This window comes from Oncorhynchus clarkii, chromosome 28 (genome assembly GCF_045791955.1).
Source record: "Oncorhynchus clarkii lewisi isolate Uvic-CL-2024 chromosome 28, UVic_Ocla_1.0, whole genome shotgun sequence".
NCBI lineage: Eukaryota > Metazoa > Chordata > Actinopteri > Salmoniformes > Salmonidae > Oncorhynchus > Oncorhynchus clarkii.
In genome coordinates, this window is record NC_092174.1 from 4997169 (window position 1) to 5021983 (window position 24815).

General features: G+C 39.3%; 1 protein-coding gene across 3 annotated transcripts; it reads right to left on the reverse strand.

Moving 5' to 3' along the window:
* Window positions 1-3273: 3273 nt before the first annotated feature.
* On the reverse strand, window positions 3274-20372 carry LOC139386868 (polycomb complex protein BMI-1-B-like). 3 transcript variants are annotated; one of them, XM_071132728.1, is made up of 10 exons: window positions 9617-9950; window positions 5939-6070; window positions 5706-5802; window positions 5447-5502; window positions 5301-5351; window positions 5064-5172; window positions 4907-4961; window positions 4684-4782; window positions 4350-4430; window positions 3274-4012 (listed from the first exon to the last, which is right to left on the reverse strand). In XM_071132728.1, the coding sequence occupies exons 2-10, from the start codon at window positions 6048-6050 to the stop codon at window positions 3686-3688; spliced, it is 987 nt and encodes a 328-aa protein (XP_070988829.1). In that variant the 5' UTR covers window positions 6051-6070; window positions 9617-9950; the 3' UTR covers window positions 3274-3685. The 3 variants fall into 3 exon arrangements, with proteins under 3 accessions (XP_070988829.1, XP_070988830.1, XP_070988828.1); XM_071132729.1 differs by having other exon boundaries at window positions 3290-4012; window positions 4907-4949; XM_071132727.1 differs by lacking the exon at window positions 9617-9950 and adding an exon at window positions 20239-20372 and having other exon boundaries at window positions 3291-4012; window positions 4907-4949.
* Window positions 20373-24815: the final 4443 nt, after the last annotated feature.

A 24815-nucleotide genomic window follows, 5' to 3' on the forward strand; every position in this document is an offset into this window, starting at 1 on the left:
ACCAGCTGGAGTAGCAGTATTCTCTGGGGTGACCCATGTCTCCGTCACGGCTAAAAAGTCAAGAGACTGAAGGGCAGCATAGTTTGAGATGAACCCAGCTTTCTTGACCGCAGATTGGCAGTTCCAAAGGCTGACAGACCAGGAATACCACATGGGTTGTACATGCAGGGCACACTAAATTAGAAGGGTTGCAGCCAAGGGGTGAGGAGCGTCTGTAAAGCCTAAAGGGAGAGGAGCGAACTAGGATAGAAAACCCACATTTGCCAAAGCGGCAAAAGAGCCAAATGAGATCATCTGAAAATAACTAGGTAAAATGTGAGAGTGAGAGAGTGGTGTGTAGCCTTCCTCTCTTCATAACAGTAACACCTTATTCATGAGACTGTGTTGCAGTACCATTCATTAACCTCTTATTCCAAAAATATATTCAACATCAGTGAAGAATAGTTTTCAAATGAAAATGTGTGTATAATGTGCAAATACACTATCCACAGTTTTAATGGTGCTCTAATCTGGATTGTAGCCTACCTGTTTACAAATGTATCCCTGGGATATTTGAGATGTTTTAAAAGCTCCTTGTCGGCTTTGAGGTATATTTTTAGCTTGAAATGCACTAAGGCCTAACTGAAAAAAAAAACAGGGTTGAGCGTTGGGTTGAAATCTTGATTCACATCGGCTTGTTAATGAATGAAATAAATAAGATGCCACACTATGGGACACATATCAAAGTATACAGGCTATTAGATGCATTGTTGCCTACTATGATCTATTATATAGCCTAGTTTAACAGTCAATTTTGGGTAATTCACTTTGAAACAATGACTGCATGAATAGGCATCATAGCCAATGTGAACTACGCCAATCATAGCCGCAGGAAGTAGTGTGTGTGTGTGTGTGTGGGAGGGGGGGGGACCCCTACTTCCTACGGCTATGATGCCTATTCATGCAGCCTTTATTTCAAAGTGAAATTATGTGTAATTGCAGGAATTAATGTGCAAAAGCTCTCAAAGCAGTCTAGTCTGGCCTTGTGTTTTAAAAAAAAAGCTTTCAAAATCGTAATCCAAATCATGATCATTATGAAGTAATTTTTCTCCCATAATTCATTAATTAGCCTAATTCATTAATGCACTATAAATGTAGGCTAATCTTTGACCATTCTAATTCATTAGTCTAAAATGTTATAAGGACTTGCAGTTGCATTCATGTTCAAAGGTGTTTTTTTGCAACAGTGAATTGTGAAACAGGCATGTTTTTCCCGAACACGTGGAGATGTCTGTAGAAAATTAAGCCTATTTTAATCCATTGTCTTAATTTAGCTTAACTTCATTTGGTTTTAGAGAACGTTTTGTAGGCATTTCTAAACCATGTCAATTGAATTTATGTCCTATCAATAGCCTACATCTCTCTCCACTGATATTGTAGGCCTTTCAACTTTTAAATTTGCAGCAATGCCTTGTGCTAAAATAAGAATATATTCTAATAATACTGTATGTAGGCCTACGAGTGCACATTTCGTGTATGTTTTTTTTTATACTGAAGCAATGCTATAATAAGCCAAACTCCATCCCTTTTTTGCTATTACACTGAGGGATTGGGTTGGGGAGGAATACGTAACCACTCTCAAATTCATAGATGGAGCTCCAAAAGTACTGACAGTGAATGAGCTCAACATGATCATTTTCAGACATAGTCCCTGTATAAGACACAACCTTTTGGGTTATGATGGAGCAGTTGTAGGCCTACTAAGATTAAAGGAATAGCAATTAAGCCCTTTTTCTACTTACCCAGAATTAATGGATACCATTTTTATGTCTCTGCGTGCAGTTTGAAGGAAGTTGCTAACTAGCGTTAGTGCAATAACTGGAAGTCTAAGGCTAGTTAGGCTCGCAAACTAGCTTCAACTTCCTTCAAACTGCACGCAGAAACATAAAAATGGTATCCATGAATTCATCTGACTCTGGATAAGTAGAAAAGGGCTAAATTGCCAAAATCTCACACTATCCCGTTAAATATTCAAGAATCGGGTATTGGGTAGCCTATATACACTACATGACCAAAAGTATGTAGACACCTGGTCGTTGGACATCTCATTCCAAAATCATGGGCATTAATATGGAGTTGGTCCCTTTTTGCTGCTATAACAGCCTCCAGTCTTCTGGGAAGGCATTCCACTAGATGTTGGAACATTACTGCAGGGACTTGCTTCCATTCAGCCACAAGAGCATTAGTTGGATGGGCACTGATGTTGGGTGATTAGGCCTGGCTCGCAGTCAGCATTCCAATTCATCCCAAAGGTGTTCGATGGGATTGAGGTCAGGGCTCTGTGCAGGCCAGTCAAGTTCTTCCACACCGATCTCGACAAACAATTTCTGTATGGACCTCGCTTTGTGCACGGGGGCATTGCCATGCTGAAACAGGAGGGCCATGCTAAAACAAAGTCAGAAGCACAGAATCGTCTAGACTGTCATTGTATGCTGTAGCGTTAAGATTTACCTTCAGAGGAACTAAGGAGCCTAGCCCGAACCATGAAAAACAGCCCCAGACCATTATTCTTCCTCCACCAAACTTTACAGATGGCACTATGCAATGGGGCAGGTAGAGTTCTCCTGGCTTCTGCCAAACCCAGATTCATCCGTCGGACTGCCAGATGGTGAAGCTTCACTAAACACTCCTGAGAACGCGTTTCCATTGCTTCAGAGTCCAATGGCGGCGAGTTTTACACCACTCCAGCCGACGCTTGGGATTGAGCATGGTGATCTTAGGCTTGTGTGCGACTGCTCAGCCATTAAAACCCATTTCATGAAGCTCCCAACAAACAGTTATTGTGCTGACGTTGCTTTCAGGAACTCGGGAGTGAGTATTGCAACCGAGGACATTCGATTTTTTACACGCTACGTGCTTCAGTGGTCCCATTCGATGACCTTGTGTGGCCTACCACTTCACAGCTGAGCCGTTGTTGCTCCTAGACATTTCCACTTCATAATAACAGCACTTACAGTTGACAGGGAAAGCACTAGCAGGGAAGAAATTGCAGGGAAGAAACTGACTTGTTGGAAAGGTGGCATCCTATGACGGTGCCACGTTGAATGTCACTGAGCTCTTCAGTAAGGCCATTCTACGGCCAATGTTTGTCTATGGAGATTGCATGACTGTGTGGTCGATTTTATACAATGGGTGTGGCTGAAATAGCCGAATCCACTCATTTGAACGGGTGTCAACATAGTTTTGTATAGTGTATATTGTTAATTGAAGTGACCATTTAACAGCAGTACCTACTGCAGATTGCACCCTTAAAGCCAAAACAATCAGGTTGTGTTTATTAAATTCCCCATTACATGTATGCAGAGGGCAATAGTCAACTATTTTTGTCAACTATTGTTGTGTGTTGACAAATTAAGTTGACGAAGCCAAAATCACATTTCCATTTCAATCAACTAGAGTATTTGGCAATTCAGTTATAGGAATCATTGGAATGTCCAGGTTTGAAGTAAACGTGATATTTTTTTCACATTCCACATTCCACATTACATTACTGGGCTAGCCATTTCAAATCCGATCTGCAGATGCCATTGAGCAAATTCAATAAGTCTTTCCACAGTCTTTCTTAGACAAATGAACAAATATATTGTCCACATAGGATTATATAAAAACGGCAAATGTTTGAAACAATAATAAAAGTATCTACAGTCTATGTTGGCGTGAATGTCCGGGAAAGTTGATTTGGACCCGCTTTTGTTAAGATACCGTTTGTTGAGGTGCCAATGCTGGAGAGGTGGGGGAAGTGGGTAAGCGATGATGATGATGAGTGGACAATTCTGTGGCTCGGACTGGGCAGAGAGGAGGATGAGGTGGAGGGAGCTTCGGGGTCATTGTTCAGATGCTTGTCACCCCCAGTCCCAGAGTCATAGCATACTCCTCCAGCATGTTGTGTGGTTTTGGCCCCGTTTCTTGGGCTGCTCATCTTCATCTTCTTGCAGCCTGTTCGTACCCGGTATTTCAATGGCAAGGGACCATTCTAAAACAAGTGAAGATTTTCTTAAGTTTATGTGTACAGGGGACTTTTCTGTGACTTATAACCATATTCTCAGATGGCCTCCTCTGAGCATGTATTTTAAGAATGACATGAGCTTTAAACAAGCAATAGAGAGATTTTTTTTAAATAAATGTGTAAGCTCTCCAAAATACATGTGAACATATTGCTTGGTAGAGAATCGAATTCTTGAATGGATGCACCACTTCACAACCTTATACTTTCCCCTTATAAATAAGTAAAACAACAAAGCATATCATTTCAAGGTCTTATTAGAAAAAAATGATATTTCATGTGTTGAAGTGCAAGGGTAAATGCTTACCCTTCTCCAGGTGTAGATGTGTGCAATGTCCATTAATGTGTAGTAATCCGTCAATGGTTCATCTTCATACATAACTTCTATCTGTGAACAACACATTTTGAGAGAAAAGATTAGGTGTGATTAATCATTTATATAAACAGTGTGAAACTTTAGTAAAAATCTAGCCATAATCAATCAGTTGTACACAGTATTTTTTTTTAAGAAACAAAGTCGATTCTAAGTTTAACAAATCTACACAATGTCTATACAAATGCACAACATTTCAGATAGGTCCATTGTTCACTGAATTTCAAATAATTACATGAATAATCATTGATTAAATATCCGTAGTCACCTGATAGGTGCATGGAATATCCATTTTACTTCGAAGGAATTTCCTCAGATGCATTATGGTCATGGCTGCTGGACATTGCAAGTATCGCTTGTCAATCATCTTCAGACAAAAAAAAGGTAAGTTGAGTTGAGACTTGATAAACACTGCGTTACTTTACAGCCATCTGGATTGACCCTGTATTTAAAAGACACCAATACAATTTTCTTAGGGTTAAAACAATCACCTCTGTCTTCGTATCCTTGACTTCACCATCCTCATTTCCCAGCCTAAGAGAAAAGCTAAATTTACAATTGGAAAAAAGAGCAAAGAAATAATTGACAAGCATGGGGGTTGGCTGCATTTTTTAAGCATACTTTTTGGCGGTTTGAAAGCAGCCTTACTTGCTCTGATGAAAAAATTCAATGGACAGGCTTATAATCTCATTGTCGGCTATTATTCTCTTTTCTTCATCTGCCACCTCCCCTCGCTCTTCATTTGATCCATTTCCAGCTACAAAATAAGAAACCAACCTAGTATTCAAGTGTGCCAATCCTCCTCTTTCTAATGATAAAGCAACATGAACATTGAAGTTGCAATGATATGCTTGAGATGCTTCGCCATTGATTCAACTTGTTTACCATCAAGAGAAGGATGTGCAACATAGAAATCCCTCCTTCGTTTCATTTCATCTGCAAGCAAAATAATAAATAATTGTTCATGTATTATGATGCACTTGACATTTTTACAAACCAACTTGAGGGGATGAACGGGAAAATGTACTGACCTTTGAAAAGCCCAGGTACCAACCTGTAAACAATGTCTTGAAGGGTCTTGTCAGACCTGAAATAGATTTTTTTTTTAAATTATTTCAGCAAATTGTATGATTCATTTCTGAGCCAGGGTTTACTTGGAAAAGAGATGCCAATATTGTAATGTGGTTTCAATTTATTTGAGCCCTAAGTCTCCACACTCATATTCGAGTTAAAAAATATTATAGAACTTTAATTTATTGCCTTACAAAATGACATATATAGGCTACTCACCTAATATTCAAAAGGGGTTTCGTTTTGTGAATCTGGACATCACAAATTGGACAGAATTTGCTGGTCTCCAGATAACAAACAATGCACATTTTACAGACTGAAAAGACAAAATAATCAAAACAATTTGACAACACTGCATACTTTAAGCCAAACGAATCAGTCAAAACTGTGGGCATAGACAGCAACTTGCATTGTGTGGTATTTTGAATTAAATCCAACTGACGACAACTTACATGAGTGTAAACACTCCACAATGGTGGTTGCGTCGATAAAATATCCGCCGCACAAGACACACATCAAATGTGGATTCAGCTCAGTAATCTTGATTTTTGTTGTTCTGTGCATTGTCCTAAAATTGTAAAATCCTATAAGAAAGGATAAACAAATGAATTAATGGATACAGCGTAGTTTCGCAATCTGTTCAGAACACAAACGGGCGGCGATGTGCCTTGAGAATGTAAAGCATTTATGTTACTGTTTTAATGTCTACCCTGCGAAAAACGAACCTGGAGATTATTTTGGTGAATTTAAATAGGTTAAACCAATATTTATCTCGTAGGCCTATTTATTATAGAATTTTATGTAGCCCAATAACAATTTACCCTTTTGTAATTGCTACCATGAATTTTGTTTCCAGCTTCTCCAGAAGTCTTCACTTCAAGCCAAGCGTTTGATTTATCTAGAATAGCCTAACAATTCCAGAAGCACGTCACAGAAATGTTGATTTCGATGCGAGGTTAAAAAAAATTGCAAACTGACAGCACATGCATAAGGCTACTTTTTCATGTCCGGAATGTGTGCGAGTTTATTTGTTATAGGGCGATTTGGCCGATGAATGATGATCAACCTTTTCCAAAGCTCAATTCATTAAAAACATTGCTAGGTCTATAACGCAAAGTGGCAATATATTTAATTGACTTAAAACACAGTAAACAACCATTATTTGCCCTATTATTGGCATACATTATGCAGCCTAAATTCGGAGTATAACCTAGTCATAGAAAAATTGGATCTGGATAGAACCCCAATTACCCACATTTTTTAAGTGTAGACTAAGCGGTTTCTTGACGGATTTAGAGGAACGTTTCCAACTAAATGTTAATATCTTGTGCTCATTTTATAATGGATCAATATGTTTATTATCAATATCTTCGTAGGCAGCCTATGTAGGATACATTTCACATTGCATTGATAATTACCTAATTGCCCGAGAGAAGGACTTTCGATTAATTTCAGTATTATGCGATCATGCGACATCAATGTGGCGCGTTGTCATTATGGGCTGTATAAGATTGTAAGTAAAGTGTGTCCTGCGACTGCATGCAGACGCAAACAGTGAAGTACCGGCTTTGCCTACAAACCGCAAGCTTGACCTGATACAAGACGCAATAAGCTCTTTCATCCCTCTTATGCATGGCCATTCTAAAAGAAGCACACCATAGCGTATCTGACGAGCGCACAACTTGTGTTGGAAAATTGAGTTAAATGTATACATTCCTACACCTGTCGAGAAACTGGGAGCGCGCATTATGCATCTCCACATGCGTTCCAAGACAATAACTCACTGTAGGCTATTTGTCAAATTAAATGTTGGACTAACCAATCATAATTGTTAAATCATAGGCTTATGTGCGAAATGTAGACTATTGCAATGACCTCCTTGGCTGTATAGCATCTACCATGGGCAGCTGATAATCAATAATGTTGATTTATTTAAAAAACCTAGCCTATTCATCACAAATGTCAATGGATCAATGCTTCGGATGGATACAGCGATGTCGAATGGTTGTGCAACAGAGTAGACTCGACAGAATATGCAGCACACTCGAAAATTGTGATTATTTTAACTATATGACCAAGCAAGAATTAAGACGCATGTGTCACACTATGTTGGCGCATGTTCACGCAAACATGGCAGTGTGAACTCCAGACCTACAAAAATCGCACGTTTCATTCTACTCAGCTATGTGTGTTAACTAAACAGCGCGCAATGGCTCAGCCCTCTTATCATCAACTCTAAAAGAAGTTAATTCCTAAAATATTTGAACATTTAGTTGGACAAATCTCTGACCCGTCATACCTGTCAATAAACGGGGAGCTCACATTAGGCACGTAATCTCCGAATGTACCCATTATCACGCGCCTCAAGACAATAGCTAGTTAGTTCACTGTGATGTGAAAACGTTTAAAGCAATGCTTGTCCTGTGCTGTTGAACTACGCATCCCATTGTCTGATTAGAGCTTATCATTGCAACAACGAAATTGTAGCCATAAACGAAAGAAATAATCCATCATGCCCCAAATTACGCAAAAGTTAACTTTCTTTCTCGAATGTATCGATTTTCAAATATTATTATGGGTCAATCCCATTGTTAGGCCTATAGACATGACTGATCTAGTGCAGAACATTTCACATAGCAGAAAATTATAGTCTGTTTTTAATGCATTTATGAAAGTTGACCAACAAGAAACGCGACTGACCTTATTGTGGGTGGGGAGAAATAGGTATAATTTAAAGATTTAATAAACGTGAAACATTTTGTTATTTATATGTGTTTGGCCTACATGTGAGTTTTTGACTCAGCTTATTGTGTCAAACAATGTCATCACAAGAATAGGCCTACATTATTGATTGTGTTTACATAGTTTATATAGGCAGGCCTAATAATAGTAGCCTCGAGCCGGCCTATATTCCAATGGCCACAGCCGAATGAGCATAAAAATATGATCAGGTCCTAATCCAAACAAATATAATTAGCTGACTATTATTTCAGAACTAGATGATGAGCAACACCCCAGTAGGCTAAGGCATTTATCTTGATTTCAAATTAGATTCGAGTGGTGCTCTGAATTTTGAGACAACATTTGGCCAATTGGTGATCGAGACAATCTATTGATCTTGTGTAGGCCAGGCTAAATTGCATTAAACCATACTGCGACGAAGATACATTTGAAAATTATATTGACATCGCCTAGTGAACGTCGAGGACCACACATCAATTGCGCAGAAGGTCGAGAATGGATCTCTAGTAGCCTACTCATTATTGATCAGAGAAAGACAACCATTGCATTGATCTGAACAATCTTGAATGGTACCCATCGCATTGTTAATTATGTTAACAGCATTGTAAATGATCCCATGAGGTCATTTCATCAAATCTATTTATCATCAAATGATCCACAGCAATAAACCATCAATCTTTAACATTTTCAACACTTTTCAAGTGACTGAATAACATAACAAAACATAGTCTAGGTCTATTCTTGCGATAAGACATAAAATCAGTGTGTGAGAAAGCCATCTCTGTTCAACATAACGGAATTAAATACATTTAATAGGCTATAACCAGCCTATTAACTATTTACTGCCTAAACAAAGTAGTATATTCGCAATAGCCTAAAACTTCACAACAGCGAAATCCTGTCAACTTAATTACGTATCTACAACGTAGCCCATTTATTTTCAATGAAAGACAGAATAAACGTATCTATATTGGAAACAAACGTGGCAATTTTGCTACAACGACAAATCATATTTGATACCACTTTCATGAAAACAACAGCCTAATGAGCCTGTTGTGGGGACAACTGTTTGAAATCAGCTTGGTAGAATACATACGAATGTGGATGCTTCTCTGCAGATCCGTTAACATTGGCTGCTATGAACAGATCTGCGACCATGTTTCAATTTTGTAAGTTACGCGCTCCAGAAAGAACACAAACATAACCATTGAAATAATATAACATTCTACAATCGTGTGTGCTTTGAGTGTCCATATGCCCGTGTGGTCCACTGCCGATGTTCACTATTAATCCGATAGCCTGCTGTGGTCTTGCATTTGCAATGCTATAACATTTAATATAAACTTGTATTTTTGCAAGTTAAAACTAAAAGTTCTGTAAATACATACCTAAGGGGTTATATCCCGTATGTGATGGACAATGAAAGTTACAAGTCGATCAGAAAAAAATGTATGCAACCCAAGCGGCCATCTTGGAACGAGCTACAAATGCTGTTCAATGGCAGTGGCGAAATTCTCAACAAATAGAAAAAGATCAACGCGCGGAGAGTCAGAAACTTTACACAGATTCTGAACAGTGCCGGTCCAAATAGGTTATCGGTTTGCTCCGTGCTCGACCCCTATGAAGCAGTAGGCTATGCATAGAGCGGCACTTGATAGCAGTAGAAACTGACACTGTTCCCAAAATGGCTTGCAGGCTAGTTCGACCGCCCCGCTATATCACGTGGTCTCATTCCTCAAGCGTTGTATTGATGGTACAAGTGACAAAAGTAAGCTAATATATTGATATGTGGTCACACACATTTCATGCACTGGCTGGGTCTTTAGTCCACAACTCGTGGTCTACATGGTTTAGATTGTTTCTCTCTCACTCAAACATATTTAGGTGATGGTTTAAGATTTGTAATAAAATAAAATAAAATATGATTTATGCTACAAAGTTATTTAGAATTAAGTTATTAATATTGCTATTATTATCGTATTTTAACCGGCCTAGGCCCACTTCATTTGAATTCTAACACAACTCTTTGGGCCTTTTCCCTACATCTCTAATTATAGAGCCATTTAACACCATAAGAGTGTAGGCTAAGGAAAAACGTTTCTCCCCATGGCTACTGCTCTGATTTTGGGAGTCTTTCCATGATGATACAGGCGATTACACTGAAGGGCACCGGTTAAAATTGTTACCATGTTAAATGTGTATGCCGTTAAACATTCGTGAGGACCATTTAGGCATAGGAGGGGGCCCAAATACTTTTGCTTAATACATTGAATACGCCGATTCCTGATTCTACTGAATCATTTTGGCCCACTCATGATTAGTGTTTGATGAACTTCGCCTATAGTGGAAAAGCTATAGCATAATGTTGCATTGCCAATACATTCTAGTACTCACTCGTTTAATGATGGTAGCCTATATAGCCTATAGACCTATTTATGAGAACAGCTGTAACCGTTTTACAACATAATTCAATCAATGTATTAATTGTAGCCTACGGCATTATATGCATTCTTAAAAACCTACAGAAAAATATATTAAATGGGTAACGAGGAAGTCCCCTGAGCTCGTGGGTAAAAAAAAAAAAAAAACGGTTTCAACATTCTGTCCTTTTGATGTGGAAATGGGGACACACTGATTGAATCAATACTGCTTTCATGCCATCTCAACAAAAAACAGAAACAATCATTACAGCCAATCAATCATAAATCATATTTAGATTGTTTAAATTGTATCCTATTAATTTACCAGTAGGCTATGATTAGCGCATACAAATAGGTGCATCTTTGCCAGCTGGTACAGGCTACACACAACAAAAAGGGGGTTCTTTGCAGTGTGATAGTAATCTACCAAGATCCGTTTTCATCCGAAGAACCCCTTTTGGAAGACAAGGGTTCTTTGTATGGCAAAGAGTTCTTCATAGAACCTTTTTCATCCTATGAACCGTTTTTGGAATGAAGGGTTCTTTGATGATTGTTTGGAAATAAAGAAGGATTATTTGGAAGGCAAGAAGGGTTTTACATAGAACCCTTATGAATCTAAATAACATTTTTTTTTTTTTTTCTTTCTTTCTTTCTTTTAAATAGTGCCGTAGCATTAGTTTTTTTCCTCAGTGTTTAAACTTTAACATTAGAAGTTTGAGTAATCTGATAAACATTTATAAAGATAGGTGTGTACCTATATCGGAATATTTATGCATGTATCGGGTATAACCTTAATCATTTTACATATACAATACTGACATCGTTGATTTCTTTGCCCTGATTTCTGTTTTTCAAATTAGTATTTTCTGTGATTTTATTGAGCAAAGTAGGAAAATAGAAGGGAGAATGAGTGAACCAGAAGTGTATTGTATGGTACACAGCAAATTGGCCAGTTTGACCTAATATAGATTTAACATTTCTAGTGTTCATTCGGGAGTTTAACTAACATAACACTAAGTGGTGTAAAATATCCCCAGTGTTAATAACCAGAGTTGAGGGTATGATTGTGTAATATTTACTCTGTGTTTAGTAAAACACTTAGAACCACACCCATCATTATCATATTTCCCAACATGCTCTATTGCAAGTTGATTTTCTGAATTGTTTGTTTCAATATGTGTTTTTGCATGTACATTGATTGATTAATATTACACTACACAAAGATAAATAACATACTTTTTTATTTTTATTAATCCAATCTGTTAGTAGTTGGATTTATTGCACTCGTTACCGAGATGGTTGTTCCAGTTTAGATTATTTAGGTAGTCCCATTACTCAATCTTCTCTACCCAGGCAGTCATTCTGAATGCAGGTTGTGTGTGATTAAAAATTCCAATTGTTGGATTTCCTCACTCTGGCTGGATTCCAATAGGAATTACACATCACTTTGCAAGCCAGCATAATGTGATTTGCAGGCTTGATGTGGCCTGTAAACCAGGAGTTTTCTAACACCACTGTGTTAGGTTATAACTAGGCCCTCAAAGAAAGGCCTTATGATATATGTATTTTCATAAAGAGTTTAATTTGAAAGACTAAAATGGCTGGTGGAATCGTTCATGGACGGTTCTAGGAAGAACCCTTCAAAGATAAAAGGGTTCTTGGTAGAACTGTTACTTGGGGTTCTAGGAAGAACCCTTCAAAAATAAAAAGGTTCTCGGTAGATTACAGCATCTCTGCTCTAAAGCAAAACTAGAGGGTTCCAGGAAGAACCTTGAGAGGATAATGACATTCTGCAATGGTTCTCCCTTTACAGGAGGTTCTATGAAGAACCCTAAATAGAGGGTTGAAAGTTTAATACTGTAATTGTGTTTTACAGCAGAGGTGCTGTAATATCGCTGAGTGTACAACCATTAGGAAAACATTCCTAAAATTGAGTTTCACCCCCTTTTGCCCTCAGAACAGCCTCAATTTGTCTGGGCATGGACTACAATGTGTCGACAGCGTTCCACAGGGTTGCTGGCCCATGTTGACTCCAATGCTTCCCACAGTTGTGTTAAGTTGGATGGATGTCCTTTGGGTGGGGGACCATTCTTTATACACATGGGAAACTGTTGACACACTCAAACCGGTGTGCTTGGCACCTACTACGATGATAGCCTGTTCAAAGGCACTTAAACCTTTGGTCTATCCCTCTGAATGGCACACATACAGTTGAAGTTGGAAGTTTACATACACCTTAGCCAAATACATTTAAACTCAGTTTTTCACAATTCCGGACCTTTAATCCTAGTAAAAATTCCCTGTCTTAGGTCAGTTAGGATCCCCACATCATTTTAAGAATGTGAAATGTCAGAATAATAGTTGAGATAAAGATTTATTTCAGCTTTTATTTCATTCATCACATTCCCAGTGGGTCAGAAGTTTACATACACTCCATTACTATTTGGTAGCGTTGCCTTTAAATTGTTTAACTTGGGTCAAACAGTTTGGGTAGCCTTCCACAAGCTTCCCACAATAAGTTGGGTGAATTTTGGCCCATTGCTCTTGACAGAGCTGGTGTAACTGAGTCAGGTTTGTAGGCCTCCTTGCTCGCGCACACTTTTTCAGTTCAGTTTCAGTTCTGCCCACAAATTTTCTATTGGATTGAGGTAAGGGCTTTGTGATGGCAACTCCTTTCACGCCCTGACCTTAGATATCTCTGTTTTTTATATATTTTGGTTAGGTCAGGGTGTGACTAGGGTGGGTATTCTAGGTTTTGTATGTCTAGGGTTTTGTATGTCTAGGGGTTTTGTATGTCTATGTTGGCCTGATATGGTTCCCAATCAGAGACAGCTGTTTATCGTTGTCTCTGATTGGGGATCATATTTTGGCAGCCCTTCTTCCCACTTTCCAGTGTGGGATATTGTCTACAGTTAGGTGCCTATGTGCACACTAGTAGCTTCACGTTTCGTTTGGTTGTTTGTTGTTTTGAGTTTCAGTTCATTAAAAATATGTGGAACTCTATTCACGCTGCGCCTTGGTCTCACTCATACGACGAACGTGACAACTCCAATAACTTGACTTCGTTGTCCTTAAGCCATTTTGCCACAACTTTGGAAGTATCATTGTCCATTTGGAAGACCCATTTGCGACCAAGCTTTAACTTCCTGACTGATGTCTTGAGATGTTGTTTCAATATATCCACATAATTTTCCTGCCCCACTATGCCATCTATTTTGTGAGCTGCACAAGTCCCTCCTGCAGCAAAGCACCCTCACAACATGATGCTGCCACCACCGTACTTCACGGTTGGGATGGTGTTCTTGGGCTTGCAAGGCTCAACCTTTTTCCTCCAAGCATAACAATGGTCATTATGGCCAAACAGTTATATATTTGTTTCATCAGACCAGAGGAGCATTTCTCCAAAAAGTACGATCTTTGTCCCCATGTGCAGTTGCAAACCGTAGTCTGTATTTTTTATGCCGGTTTTTGGAGCAGTGGCTTCTTCCTTGCTGAGTGGCTTTTCAGGTTATGTCGATATAGGACACGTTTTACTGTGGATATAGATACTTTTGTACCTGTTTCCTTAGCATCTTTTGCACCAAAGTACGTTCATCTCTAGGAGACAGAACGCGTTTCTCTCCTGAGTGGTATGACGGCTGCGTGGTCCCATGGTTTTTATACTTGCGTACTTTTGTTTGTACAGATGAACGTGGTACCTTCTGGCGTTTGGAAATTGTTCCCAAGGATGAACCTGTGGCGCACTCAGGCGTAGTCGGTGCGGAGTCAGAAGGTACAGAATAGTGCTTTTATTTAGGCACACAGGGAAAATCGTGCACGCCAAATACCAGGCGCACATCCACGATAGCCCATAAACAGGACCTAACTAGTCCGGAGAAAAACCCCAAACGAAACACACTATCACACATAAACACAGGGGAAAAATAAGCCCGCACAAAGAGCAGGCGGACCTTATCGGCTTAAATTTGGGGCGGCAGGGTAGCCTAGTGGTTAGAGCGTTGGACTAGTAACCGGAAGGTTGCAAGTTTAAACCCCCGAGCTGACAAGGTACAAATCTGTCGTTCTGCCCCTGAACAGGTAGTTAACCCATTGTTCCTAGGCCGTCATTGAAAATAAGAATTTGTTCTTAACTGACTTGCCTAGTTAAATAAAGGTAACATTTAAAAATAAAAAAAAATAGCCCAACTAACAGGTGAAACCAATAAGACAAAACTAACAGAAAAGGGATCGGCGGCAGCTAGTAGACCGGTGACGAGCTCCGCCCGAGCTCTAGACCGGTGAGGAGTCGTGACAGAACCAGATTTGTGGAGGTCTACAACTATTTTTCTGAGGTCTTGGCTGATTTCTTTTGATTTTCCTATGATGTTAAGCAAAGAGGCACTGAGTTTAAAGGTATGCCTTGAAATACACCCACAGGTACACCTCCAATTGACTCAAATGATGTCAATTCGCCTATCAGAAGCTTCTAAAGCCATGACATAATTTTCCGGAATATTCCATCTGTTTAAAGGCACAGTCAACTTAGTGTATGTAAACTTCTGACCCACTGTAATTGTGATACAGTGAATTATAAGTGAAAAAATCTGTCTGTAAACAATTGTTGGAAAAATTACTTGTGTCATACACAAAGTTGATGTCCTAACCGACTTGCCAAAACTATAGTTTGTTAAAACAAGAAAATTGTGGAGTGGTTGAAAAACGAGTTTTATTGACTCCAACCTAAGTGTATGTAAACCTCTGACTTCAGCTGTACACAATCCATGTCACACTTGTCTGACGGCTTAAAAATCCTTCTTTAACCTGTCTCTTCCCCTAATGTTTTGTACACTCAGTGTATGTATGTAGGCTATATGTAAAGACCAGATTCAATTACGAATAGTCTGATAGATGAGAATATTATCAAGCGGTTGTCAAATTGGGAATGAGAGTACAGTTTGCACAAGAAGCAGAGCAGAGTTTATGCCTTTCATGTAACTTTTTTCAGTCGCATCATGCAGCCTTAGAATTAGAAATCAAAACATATTGCCTAAGGTTTATCAAAACTAAAGTTGCATAAATAACTCTAAATTAAAGTGTAGGTAGCATAAACGTAACGAAATGTAACATATGGATTTGCATTAGTATACACATCAAAAGTCCCAATGCAGTTACACCTCACTTTTCTATTATTCAGAATTCCAAAGTCTACTGGGTTCATTTACATTTTCAGCCAACTTACAATTTATTGTTACAAATCAGCTTGCAAGGTTACTAGCTAATTCAGTGATGTGTACTCATGACCAATAAAAAATAAAAAATAAATAGTAATCTTTCGTCTCTACGTTTCATATTTTTCCTTCAATTCGCAAGAGGCTGAATATACTTCAACAGAGAAAGATTCAGAGCGAGCGAAACAGCGCCACTCTGTCTCAGTATGTGTGGCCCATCTGTCAGATTTTGTCTGGTCAAAAACAGTATGACATTGACACCAGTAGCAATGACAAAAAAAACAATGACACCAGTAGCATTGACTGCAAGGGAAGCCAGCAAGCATTTGGGCTCCCTTGATGAAAAAATTTAAATATATATAGCCAATCAGCGTTGAGCTAAACGGAGTGAGCTCAACTATGAATGGTCCTGGCACACCAAAAAAAACATGTCAAGGGGTGCCAGTTTGGATTTGGCTTCACACCAATTCAAACAAAAGCAAAACATAAGTTACTAAAAATGTGTTGCATCTTGTGTCGTTTTCCACCGGGGGCTAGCTAGCTAACTAAAATCATCCCTTTCCTAAATTAGACATGGATGGAGATTGAGATTTGGACTTGTGGTTTTAACTTAAGTCTCTGTACTGGCCAATGATTATAACGGTGATTCTGATCCAACCATAAATTCATACATTGTGCCCCTGGTCTGAAAGGCTAATGTTAACTCTTTTTCCATGAAAGGAAGTTAGGCTAGGGAGCAAGCATTTTAGCCAGGATGCCAAAGACAACAAAAACGAAAAACATGTAATCTATGACAGAGTCATTGACCGTTTCGGCAAGATGAGAGGATGCCATGTTTTTTGTACCTGCATGTGCACACACACGCACATACCCACAAATGTGATATTTAGCTTACGTTGATTGGACTAAATAGTTTTTAGTATCTTTAGTTGTCACTGGAATAGACTAAGCATAGGTGATTTGATTTTGAAATGTTGAAGTTGAAATGGTGCTGGAATAATGGAGGCATCTCCTGTTTTCTTTTCGAATTGCAGTAACTCCCCGCTCTTGGATCTAAATCAATGGTTGTTTAGTAGACCAGAAATGACAGAAACGTTAACTTGCTTGACCATGCTGTAGGTCATGTAACTGTTTGTTACATGCAATATGCTTTGTAAACTTTAAGGCATTTGTTGCTCTCAGGTTTTGTGATGAAACAAAGTGTTGAATTTATTCTGCCACTGTGTCTTCTTACTGTCTCGACCTTAGGCCTATATATCACTGTGGCAACGCATATAAACGAACAGGTTATACAGCAAACAACACAATTCTCATAACCCATAGGTTGTAATATGCTTTTAATCCCCAGGCTTGGCTATCCCCAGTGATTTTATCCATGCACCGCTGCTGAGCTAACTAGCCTGCTAATGTTAGCCCTACTAGCCTGCTAACATTAGCCCTACCAACCTGTTAACGTTACCTTAGCACTGCGTGAGTCAGCCAGTGGATATCAACACCTAGCTTACAGCTACATTAAAGTAAACCAACGTTTTGGAAATACATAATGACTTCTAACCAGTTATCAAATCATGTTACCGGTATATGTTGTTATCTTAGCCAGCAAGCAAGCCAACCAGCTAAAGTTAGTTATTTTAGCCTGCTAGCTAGCCTAGCCAGCCACCCACCACTGTCGACATTGTTAAGTAGTAAGCCAGAGAACAACTCGTCTAGCACAGGCAGGAACCTACAGAACACAACAACAAAGCCGCCAGCAAACAGGGCTGCCAGGTCTAGCTAATAATTATATCCCAATTACCACTCAAACCCATCCAAAAGACCTGAAAACTACATTTATTTTTTGCAGCAAGATATTTGCCACATTTATCCAATAAACCCTTTTTCATAATGTTATATCGAGTCAATTCAGAAAGAATAGCGACGTAACTTGTAACGTAAATTAGTTTTTAAACAAAATAATAATTATTGTGTGACGACCCTCCCACTCTGTCTGCCGTATTCTCTCTTTGTTGTTTCCTTATTAGGATGCTGGTGGGCGGAGTTGGGAGGGTCGTCAGCTACATGGGAAACACCTGGGCCCGGTGTCTCCCAGGATAAATACACCACTTCCCCATTCATGGAGGAGACTCTCTCCATGCAGACACCTTTATAGATTTTGTTGTGTTTCTTGGTGGTTTTTTGGTTGTTTGCTTTAGCATCTTTCAACACCCTGCATTATCACCTTCATGCCTGCAAAACACTCACTTACACTACTGATTACTGATTACACACACCATTGTATATTATACTTAGTTACTTATTTAATAAATATATATATTTTGTTACTCCTTATCTCCACGTTGTCTCCCTTTTGTTACGGGCTTTGAGCCGGTTCGTGACAATTGCGAGGTATGACGTGATGTAATAAAGACATTTGAATATGTCGCAAGAATGCCTGGATATAGTCGTTAGCCGGGGTACATTGGCCAAATACCACAACCCCCGAGTTGCCTTATTGCTATTATGAAACTGGTAACCAATATAGTAAAACTTTTTTTGTCACACTCGTGTTATACAGTCTGATATACCACGGCTTTCAGCCAATCAGCATCAAGGGCTCGAACACAATTTATAATAGTAAATAATAAATTTTGCGCATGTGCATAACTATAGAGTACCACAGTATAAGTAAAAAAACTCATAAAACCTAGTGGTCAAACAGGGGAAATGGTTCCAATCGTTTTTCCACCATTCATTTTTCTCATAGGGTATATTAGAAACAATTAAAATAAGGGTTGTATTTCGGGTAGGCTTACCTTGGCGTAATGTTTTTACAACCATGTAAATCTCTCTCAGACAAGGTGACTTATCAATCTAGTCACCTGTATTTACCCCCAACAAAATGACATAATTAGCTGCTGATGTGGCTATCATAAAGACCTATAAATACCATGATGGTCTGGACGAGACTGCCAAATCGGGAAATGTACGAATCTTATATTGTATTAACCTTTTTAGAAGTGAGTTCCAAATATCTCTAACTTTCGCCCCAGTGTGAGTAAAATGCACTCACTGTTCCAAAATGTGATTGTTACGGAACAGGACAATTAATTGGAGCTACCCTCAAACCAAGGCATGCTGTCTGCTAATTATCTATAGGCTATAGACTTATCAATTTCAAATTATTTTCTAGCAAGTTGTATTGTCTATGAGTTTGAATCGAGGTGTGTGACACCTCTTCATTAATTCACATAGAAGTAGCCCATTTCAATGTTGTGGACAATTTATGTTTGAAGCTTTACTGAGCTGGGCAAACTTCTCTCTTTTAGATGAGAGCCCAAACACTTACCCAGTGTTTCCCCAGATCAAGTACGCAGACATTTGCACACGTTTTCCTCCTGGAACATTTTACGGCTGGTGCCTGCATTGCCTTCATTGTTGTTTTTTCCTTACTAATAATAACTTTGGACATGTGTGCATTCCTATCAAAGTAAGTGCCTTTTTACGTTATCATTATAGTGTCTGTATATCGTGTTGTCGTTCTACTGTAGCACACCGTATGTACAGTATGTATGGAGAAAAATGTATTTACTGTTTGATTCACCTTTTCAAGTACTGGTGACAGTAGTTTAACATATTTATTGTATCAAATGGTAGGCTACAATGGCAGATAAATTAATAGGCTACTTGATGGCCAACATATGCAAATGTATCATTCTCCACATTTACTGGCAGTTTCATTGAGGACTTTTCCCCATAACAAAAGCACTAGAGGGAGTTCCATAACTTCCATATAAAAATGTCCACTTGCCCATCCTTCGATACCCAAAAACTGAGAATGCGTAAAACACTCAGCTTGATACAGTTTTCCAAAATGCAAAGTCGACATTAAAATGGAGTTTAAACCACCTCCAGTCAAATGTATCTAATGTGCTCTAGTGCGCCCAAAGCCATTTTTCAGTTTTCACCAGTATTTTTTTATGTGCATCAGTTCCGGCTTGTTAATGTGTCAAGGAAAAAGGGTTGGAAAGAAAAAAAGGTGTCTCCATTATGACAATCTAAATAGCCCACCTTCAATTGGTACAAGATTTCACAACATGCATGCCTGCTGCTCTGTCTCCTGTCTCCTTTCACTCACATGAATAATAGTGGACTCAACTGCCTCAACTGCCGACCCTCCCCACCCACCCGCCCACCCACTCACTCACTCACTCACTCACTCACTCACTCACTACCTGATAGTTAGCAGGTCACAGTGAACAACTTAGAAGTAGCTCAAAAACCTGCTGTCAGCGACCAATACATTGAAAACGATGTCGCTGGTGACAAAGTAGCCCAATTTTACAGGTAAACCGCCAACATGGCAACCCTACCAGCAGATATAAAGTAGGTAGAGCAGAGACTTACCGATAGACATCTAAGTTAGCTACCAAAGTTAAAGAAGAGCCAAGGATTGGCCTTCAGAGGGAGAGGCAGTTTCACCGGCCGAAGGAGAGTCAGCTAATCCAATATCAGCTAATCCAATATCGATATAGTGATGTAAATCCACATTGAATTTACCCAGTTCATCTCCATCACTGCTGAAACTCATGATGTACCGGTAGGTCGGTAGGAAATAGAGGTTGCAGGCTTCACATTCACGCTCGGCACAGCACCTGGTTTCAGAATCTTGCCTTCCACTGGTTATAACTATCGAAGTCCTCCAGAGTGAAATGAGCACCACATACAGTAGACATGCCCATGGTTTCCTTAATGTTACACAAATCCGCTTCAACTGGACAAACCGGTCCCACTTCAAAGATAGTTTCTTGTTTTTGGGCCACAAATGAGTCATACCCTGTGTTTGTGGTTATTACTGCACCCAGCCACTACCAAACACACAGAGAAGATAAGATACATTTTTTTGCATGAATTTAGCCATATAGTCTCTTCCATATGGGTCTCCAGAGTGGTGCAGCAGTCTAAGGCACAGCATCTCAGTGCTAGAGGCATCAATACAGACCCAGGTTCGATTCCAGGCTGTGTCACAACCGGCTGTGATTGGGAGTCCCATAGCGTTGTCCGGATTAGGGTTTGGCCGGGGTAGGCTATCATTGTAAATAAGAATGTGTTCTTAATAACTGACTTGCATATTTAAATAACAGTTAAATTAATAAAACATGTAATTATACGTGGAGGTACATACAGTGCATTCAAAATACTTTTTCCACATTTTGTTACGTTACAGCCTTATTCTAAAATTATTTCAATGAAACGTTTTCCTCTACACACAATACCCAATAATGGCAAAGCGAAAACAGGTTTTTAGAAATGTTTGCAAATGTGTAAAAAATGTAAAACACATTATTTAGTATTCAGACCCTATGCTATGAGACTCGAAATTGAGGTCTGGTGCATCCTGTTTCCGTTGATCATCCCTGAGATGTTTCTACAACTTGATTGGAGTCCACCTGTGGTAAATTAAAATGATTGGACATGATTTGGAAAGGCACACACCTGTCTATATAAATTCCCACAGTTGACAGTTCAAAAACCAAGCCATGTCAAAGGAATTGTCCGTAGACCCCCGAGCATTGAAGGTCCCCAAGAACACAGTGACCTCCATCATTCTTAAATGGGAGAAGTTTGGAACCACCAAGACTCTTCCTAGAGCTGGCCACTCGACCAAACTGAGCAACCGAGGGAGAAGGTTCTTGGTCAGGGAGGTGACCAAGAACCCGATGGTCACTCTGACAGAGCTCCAGAGTTCCTCTGTGGACATGGGAGAACCTTACAGAAGGACAACCATCTCTCCAGCACTCCACCAATCAGGACTTTATGGTAGTGGCCAGACGGAAGCTACTCCTCAGTAAAAGGCACATGGCAGCCCGCTTGGAGTTTTCCAAAAAGCACCTACAACTCTCAGATCATGAGAAACAAGATTCTCTGGTCTGATGAAACCAAGATTGAACTATTTTGGACTGAATCCCAAGCACCTCTTCTGGAGGAAACTTGGCACATCCCTGGGGTGGCATTATCATGTTGTGTGGATGTTTTTCAGTGGCAGGGACTGGGAGACTAGTCAAGATACAGGGAAAGATGAATAGCGCAAAGCACAAAGAGATCATTGATGGAAACCTGCTCCAGAGCGCTCAGGACCTCAGACTTAGGCGAAGGTTCACCTTCCAACAGGATAACGACCCTAAACACACAGTCAAGACAACACAGGGGTGGCTTCAGGATATGTCTCTGAATGTCCTTGAGTGGCCCAGCCAGAGCCTGGACTTGAACTCAATCAAACATCTCTGCAGAGACCTGAAAATAGCTATGCTGCGATGCACCCCATCCAACCTGACAAAGCTTGAGAGGATCTGCAGAAAATAATGGGAAAATCTCCCCAAATACAGGTGTGCCAAGCTTGTAGCGTCATACCCAAGAAGACTCAAGGATGTAATCACTGCCAAAGGTGCTTCAACAAAGTAGTGAGTAAAGGGTCTGAATACTTATGCAGTGGTGGAAAAAGTACTCAATTGTCATACTTGAATAAAAGTAAAGATAACATAAAGTAAAAATGAAAATCACCCAATAAAATACTACTTGAGTAAAAGTCTAAAAGTATTTGGTTTCAAAGTTACTTACAGTAAGTATCAAAAGTAATTGGAATTGCTAAAATGTACTTAAGTATCAAAAGTAAAAGTAACAGTATAAATCATTTCAAATTCTTTATGTTAAGTAAACCAGACGGCACATTTTTTTTTATAGCCAGGGGCATACTCCAACACTCAGACATAATTTATAAATGAGGCATTTGTGTTTAGTGAGTCTGCCAGATCAGAGGGATGTTCTCTTGATAAGTGTGCGAATTGGACCATTTTGCTGTCAAAATGTAAGTACTTTTGGGTGTCAGGGAAAATGTATGGAGTAAAAAGTACATTATTTTCTTTAGGAAAGTAGTGAAGTAAAAGCAAAAATATAAATAGTGAAGTAAAGTACAGATACCTAAAAAAACTACTTAAGTAGTACTTTAAAGTATTTTTACTTAAGTACTTTACACCACTGTACTTATGTAAATGTGATATTTCAGTTTTGTATTTTTAATACATTTGCACTATTTCTAGAAACCTGCTTTTGCTTTGTCATCATGGGGTATTATGTGTAGATTGATGAGGGTAAAAACAATTGAATCCATTTTAGAATAAGGCTGTAACTTAACAAAATGTGGAAAAAGTCAAGGGCTCTGAATACTTTCTGAGAGCTCTGTAAATGGCATAATCAGATCAGGGCCTAACATAGACTACTATAGACCACAGTTTGTCTTAATCAGTTATTTGGTGGCGTGAATATATTTAATATAGTTTTATCTAAAAAGGATAACTTTAATGTTTCATTATTTTGTACTTCTCTGAAATTCACTGATTAGGAGGGTCATCCCCGTCCTCCTCTGAGAAGCCACCACTGGCCACATACCACCTGCCAGATTCGGGCCAACACAACTCAAACCCTGTGCGGACAAATTGCACCTTTTTTTGTGGAAGGCCAGAAATGTAGCTAGCTAAACTTTGGCTAGCAGCTACAATTGCTAACATCAAATATCCAACTCTAGCTTAACTCACATTTGAAGGACTGTCAACCTGCATGCATTTTGGGTACCATGCATGCAATTTGAGGTCAAAGTACGCTGATATGAAAAACTACTTTGAAATATGCAAAAAGAGGCTTCTAGTTGTCACATTGTGGTTTTTGACTCAAACATTTGAAGTTGGAGCTTAGCCAATCAGAGGTATAGCTGGGGGAAGTAGGGGTGCTGTGGGTGCAGAATTACCTCCTGTGGTGAAATGGCCATATGGCAGCACCCCTTGCATAAGGTGTAAGAATGTAAAACAATATTTAAAACAATTTGTTGCATTATGTATATAAATACTAATGGGATCTGAGTAGGGGAGAGACAAAAAACAAGGGATATACAGTGCCTTGCGAAAGTATTCGGCCCCCTTGAACTTTGCGTCCTTTTGCCACATTTCAGGCTTCAAACATAAAGTTATAAAACTGTATTTTTTTGTGAAGAATCAACAACACATGGGACACAATCATGAAGTGAAACGACATTTATTGGATATTTAAAACTTTTTTAACAAATCAAAAACAGAAAAATTGGGCGTGCAAAATTATTCAGCCCCCTTAAGTTAATACTTTGTAGCGCCACCTTTTGCTGTGATTACAGCTGTAAGTCGCTTGGGGTATGTCTCTATCAGTTTTGCACATCGAGAGACTGACATTTTTTCCCATTCCTCCTTGCAAAACAGCTCGAGCTCAGTGAGGTTGGATGGAGAGCATTTGTGAACAGCAGTTTTCAGTTCTTTCCACATATTCTCGATTGGATTCAGGTCTGGACTTTGACTTGGCCATTCTAACACCTGGATATGTTTATTTTTGAACCATTCCATTGTAGATTTTGCTTTATGTTTTGGATCATTGTCTTGTTGGAAGACAAATCTCCGTCCCAGTCTCAGGTCTTTTGCAGACTCCATCAGGTTTTCTTCCAGAATGGTCCTGTATTTGGCTCCATCCATCTTCCCATCAATTTTAACCATCTTCCCTGTCCCTGCTGAAGAAAAGCAGGCCCAAACAAACCATGATGCTGCCACCACCATGTTTGACAGTGGGGATGGTGTGTTCAGCTGTGTTGCTTTTACGCCAAACATAACGTTTTGCATTGTTGCCAAAAAGTTCAATTTTGGTTTCATCTGACCAGAGCACCTTCTTCCACATGTTTGGTGTGTCTCCCAGGTGGCTTGTGGCAAACTTTAAACAACACTTTTTATGGATATCTTTAAGAAATGGCTTTCTTCTTGCCACTCTTCCATAAAGGCCAGATTTGTGCAATATACGACTGATTGTTGTCCTATGGACAGAGTCTCCCACCTCAGCTGTAGATCTCTGCAGTTCATCCAGAGTTGTCATGGGCCTCTTGGCTGCATCTCTGATCAGTCTTCTCCTTGTATGAG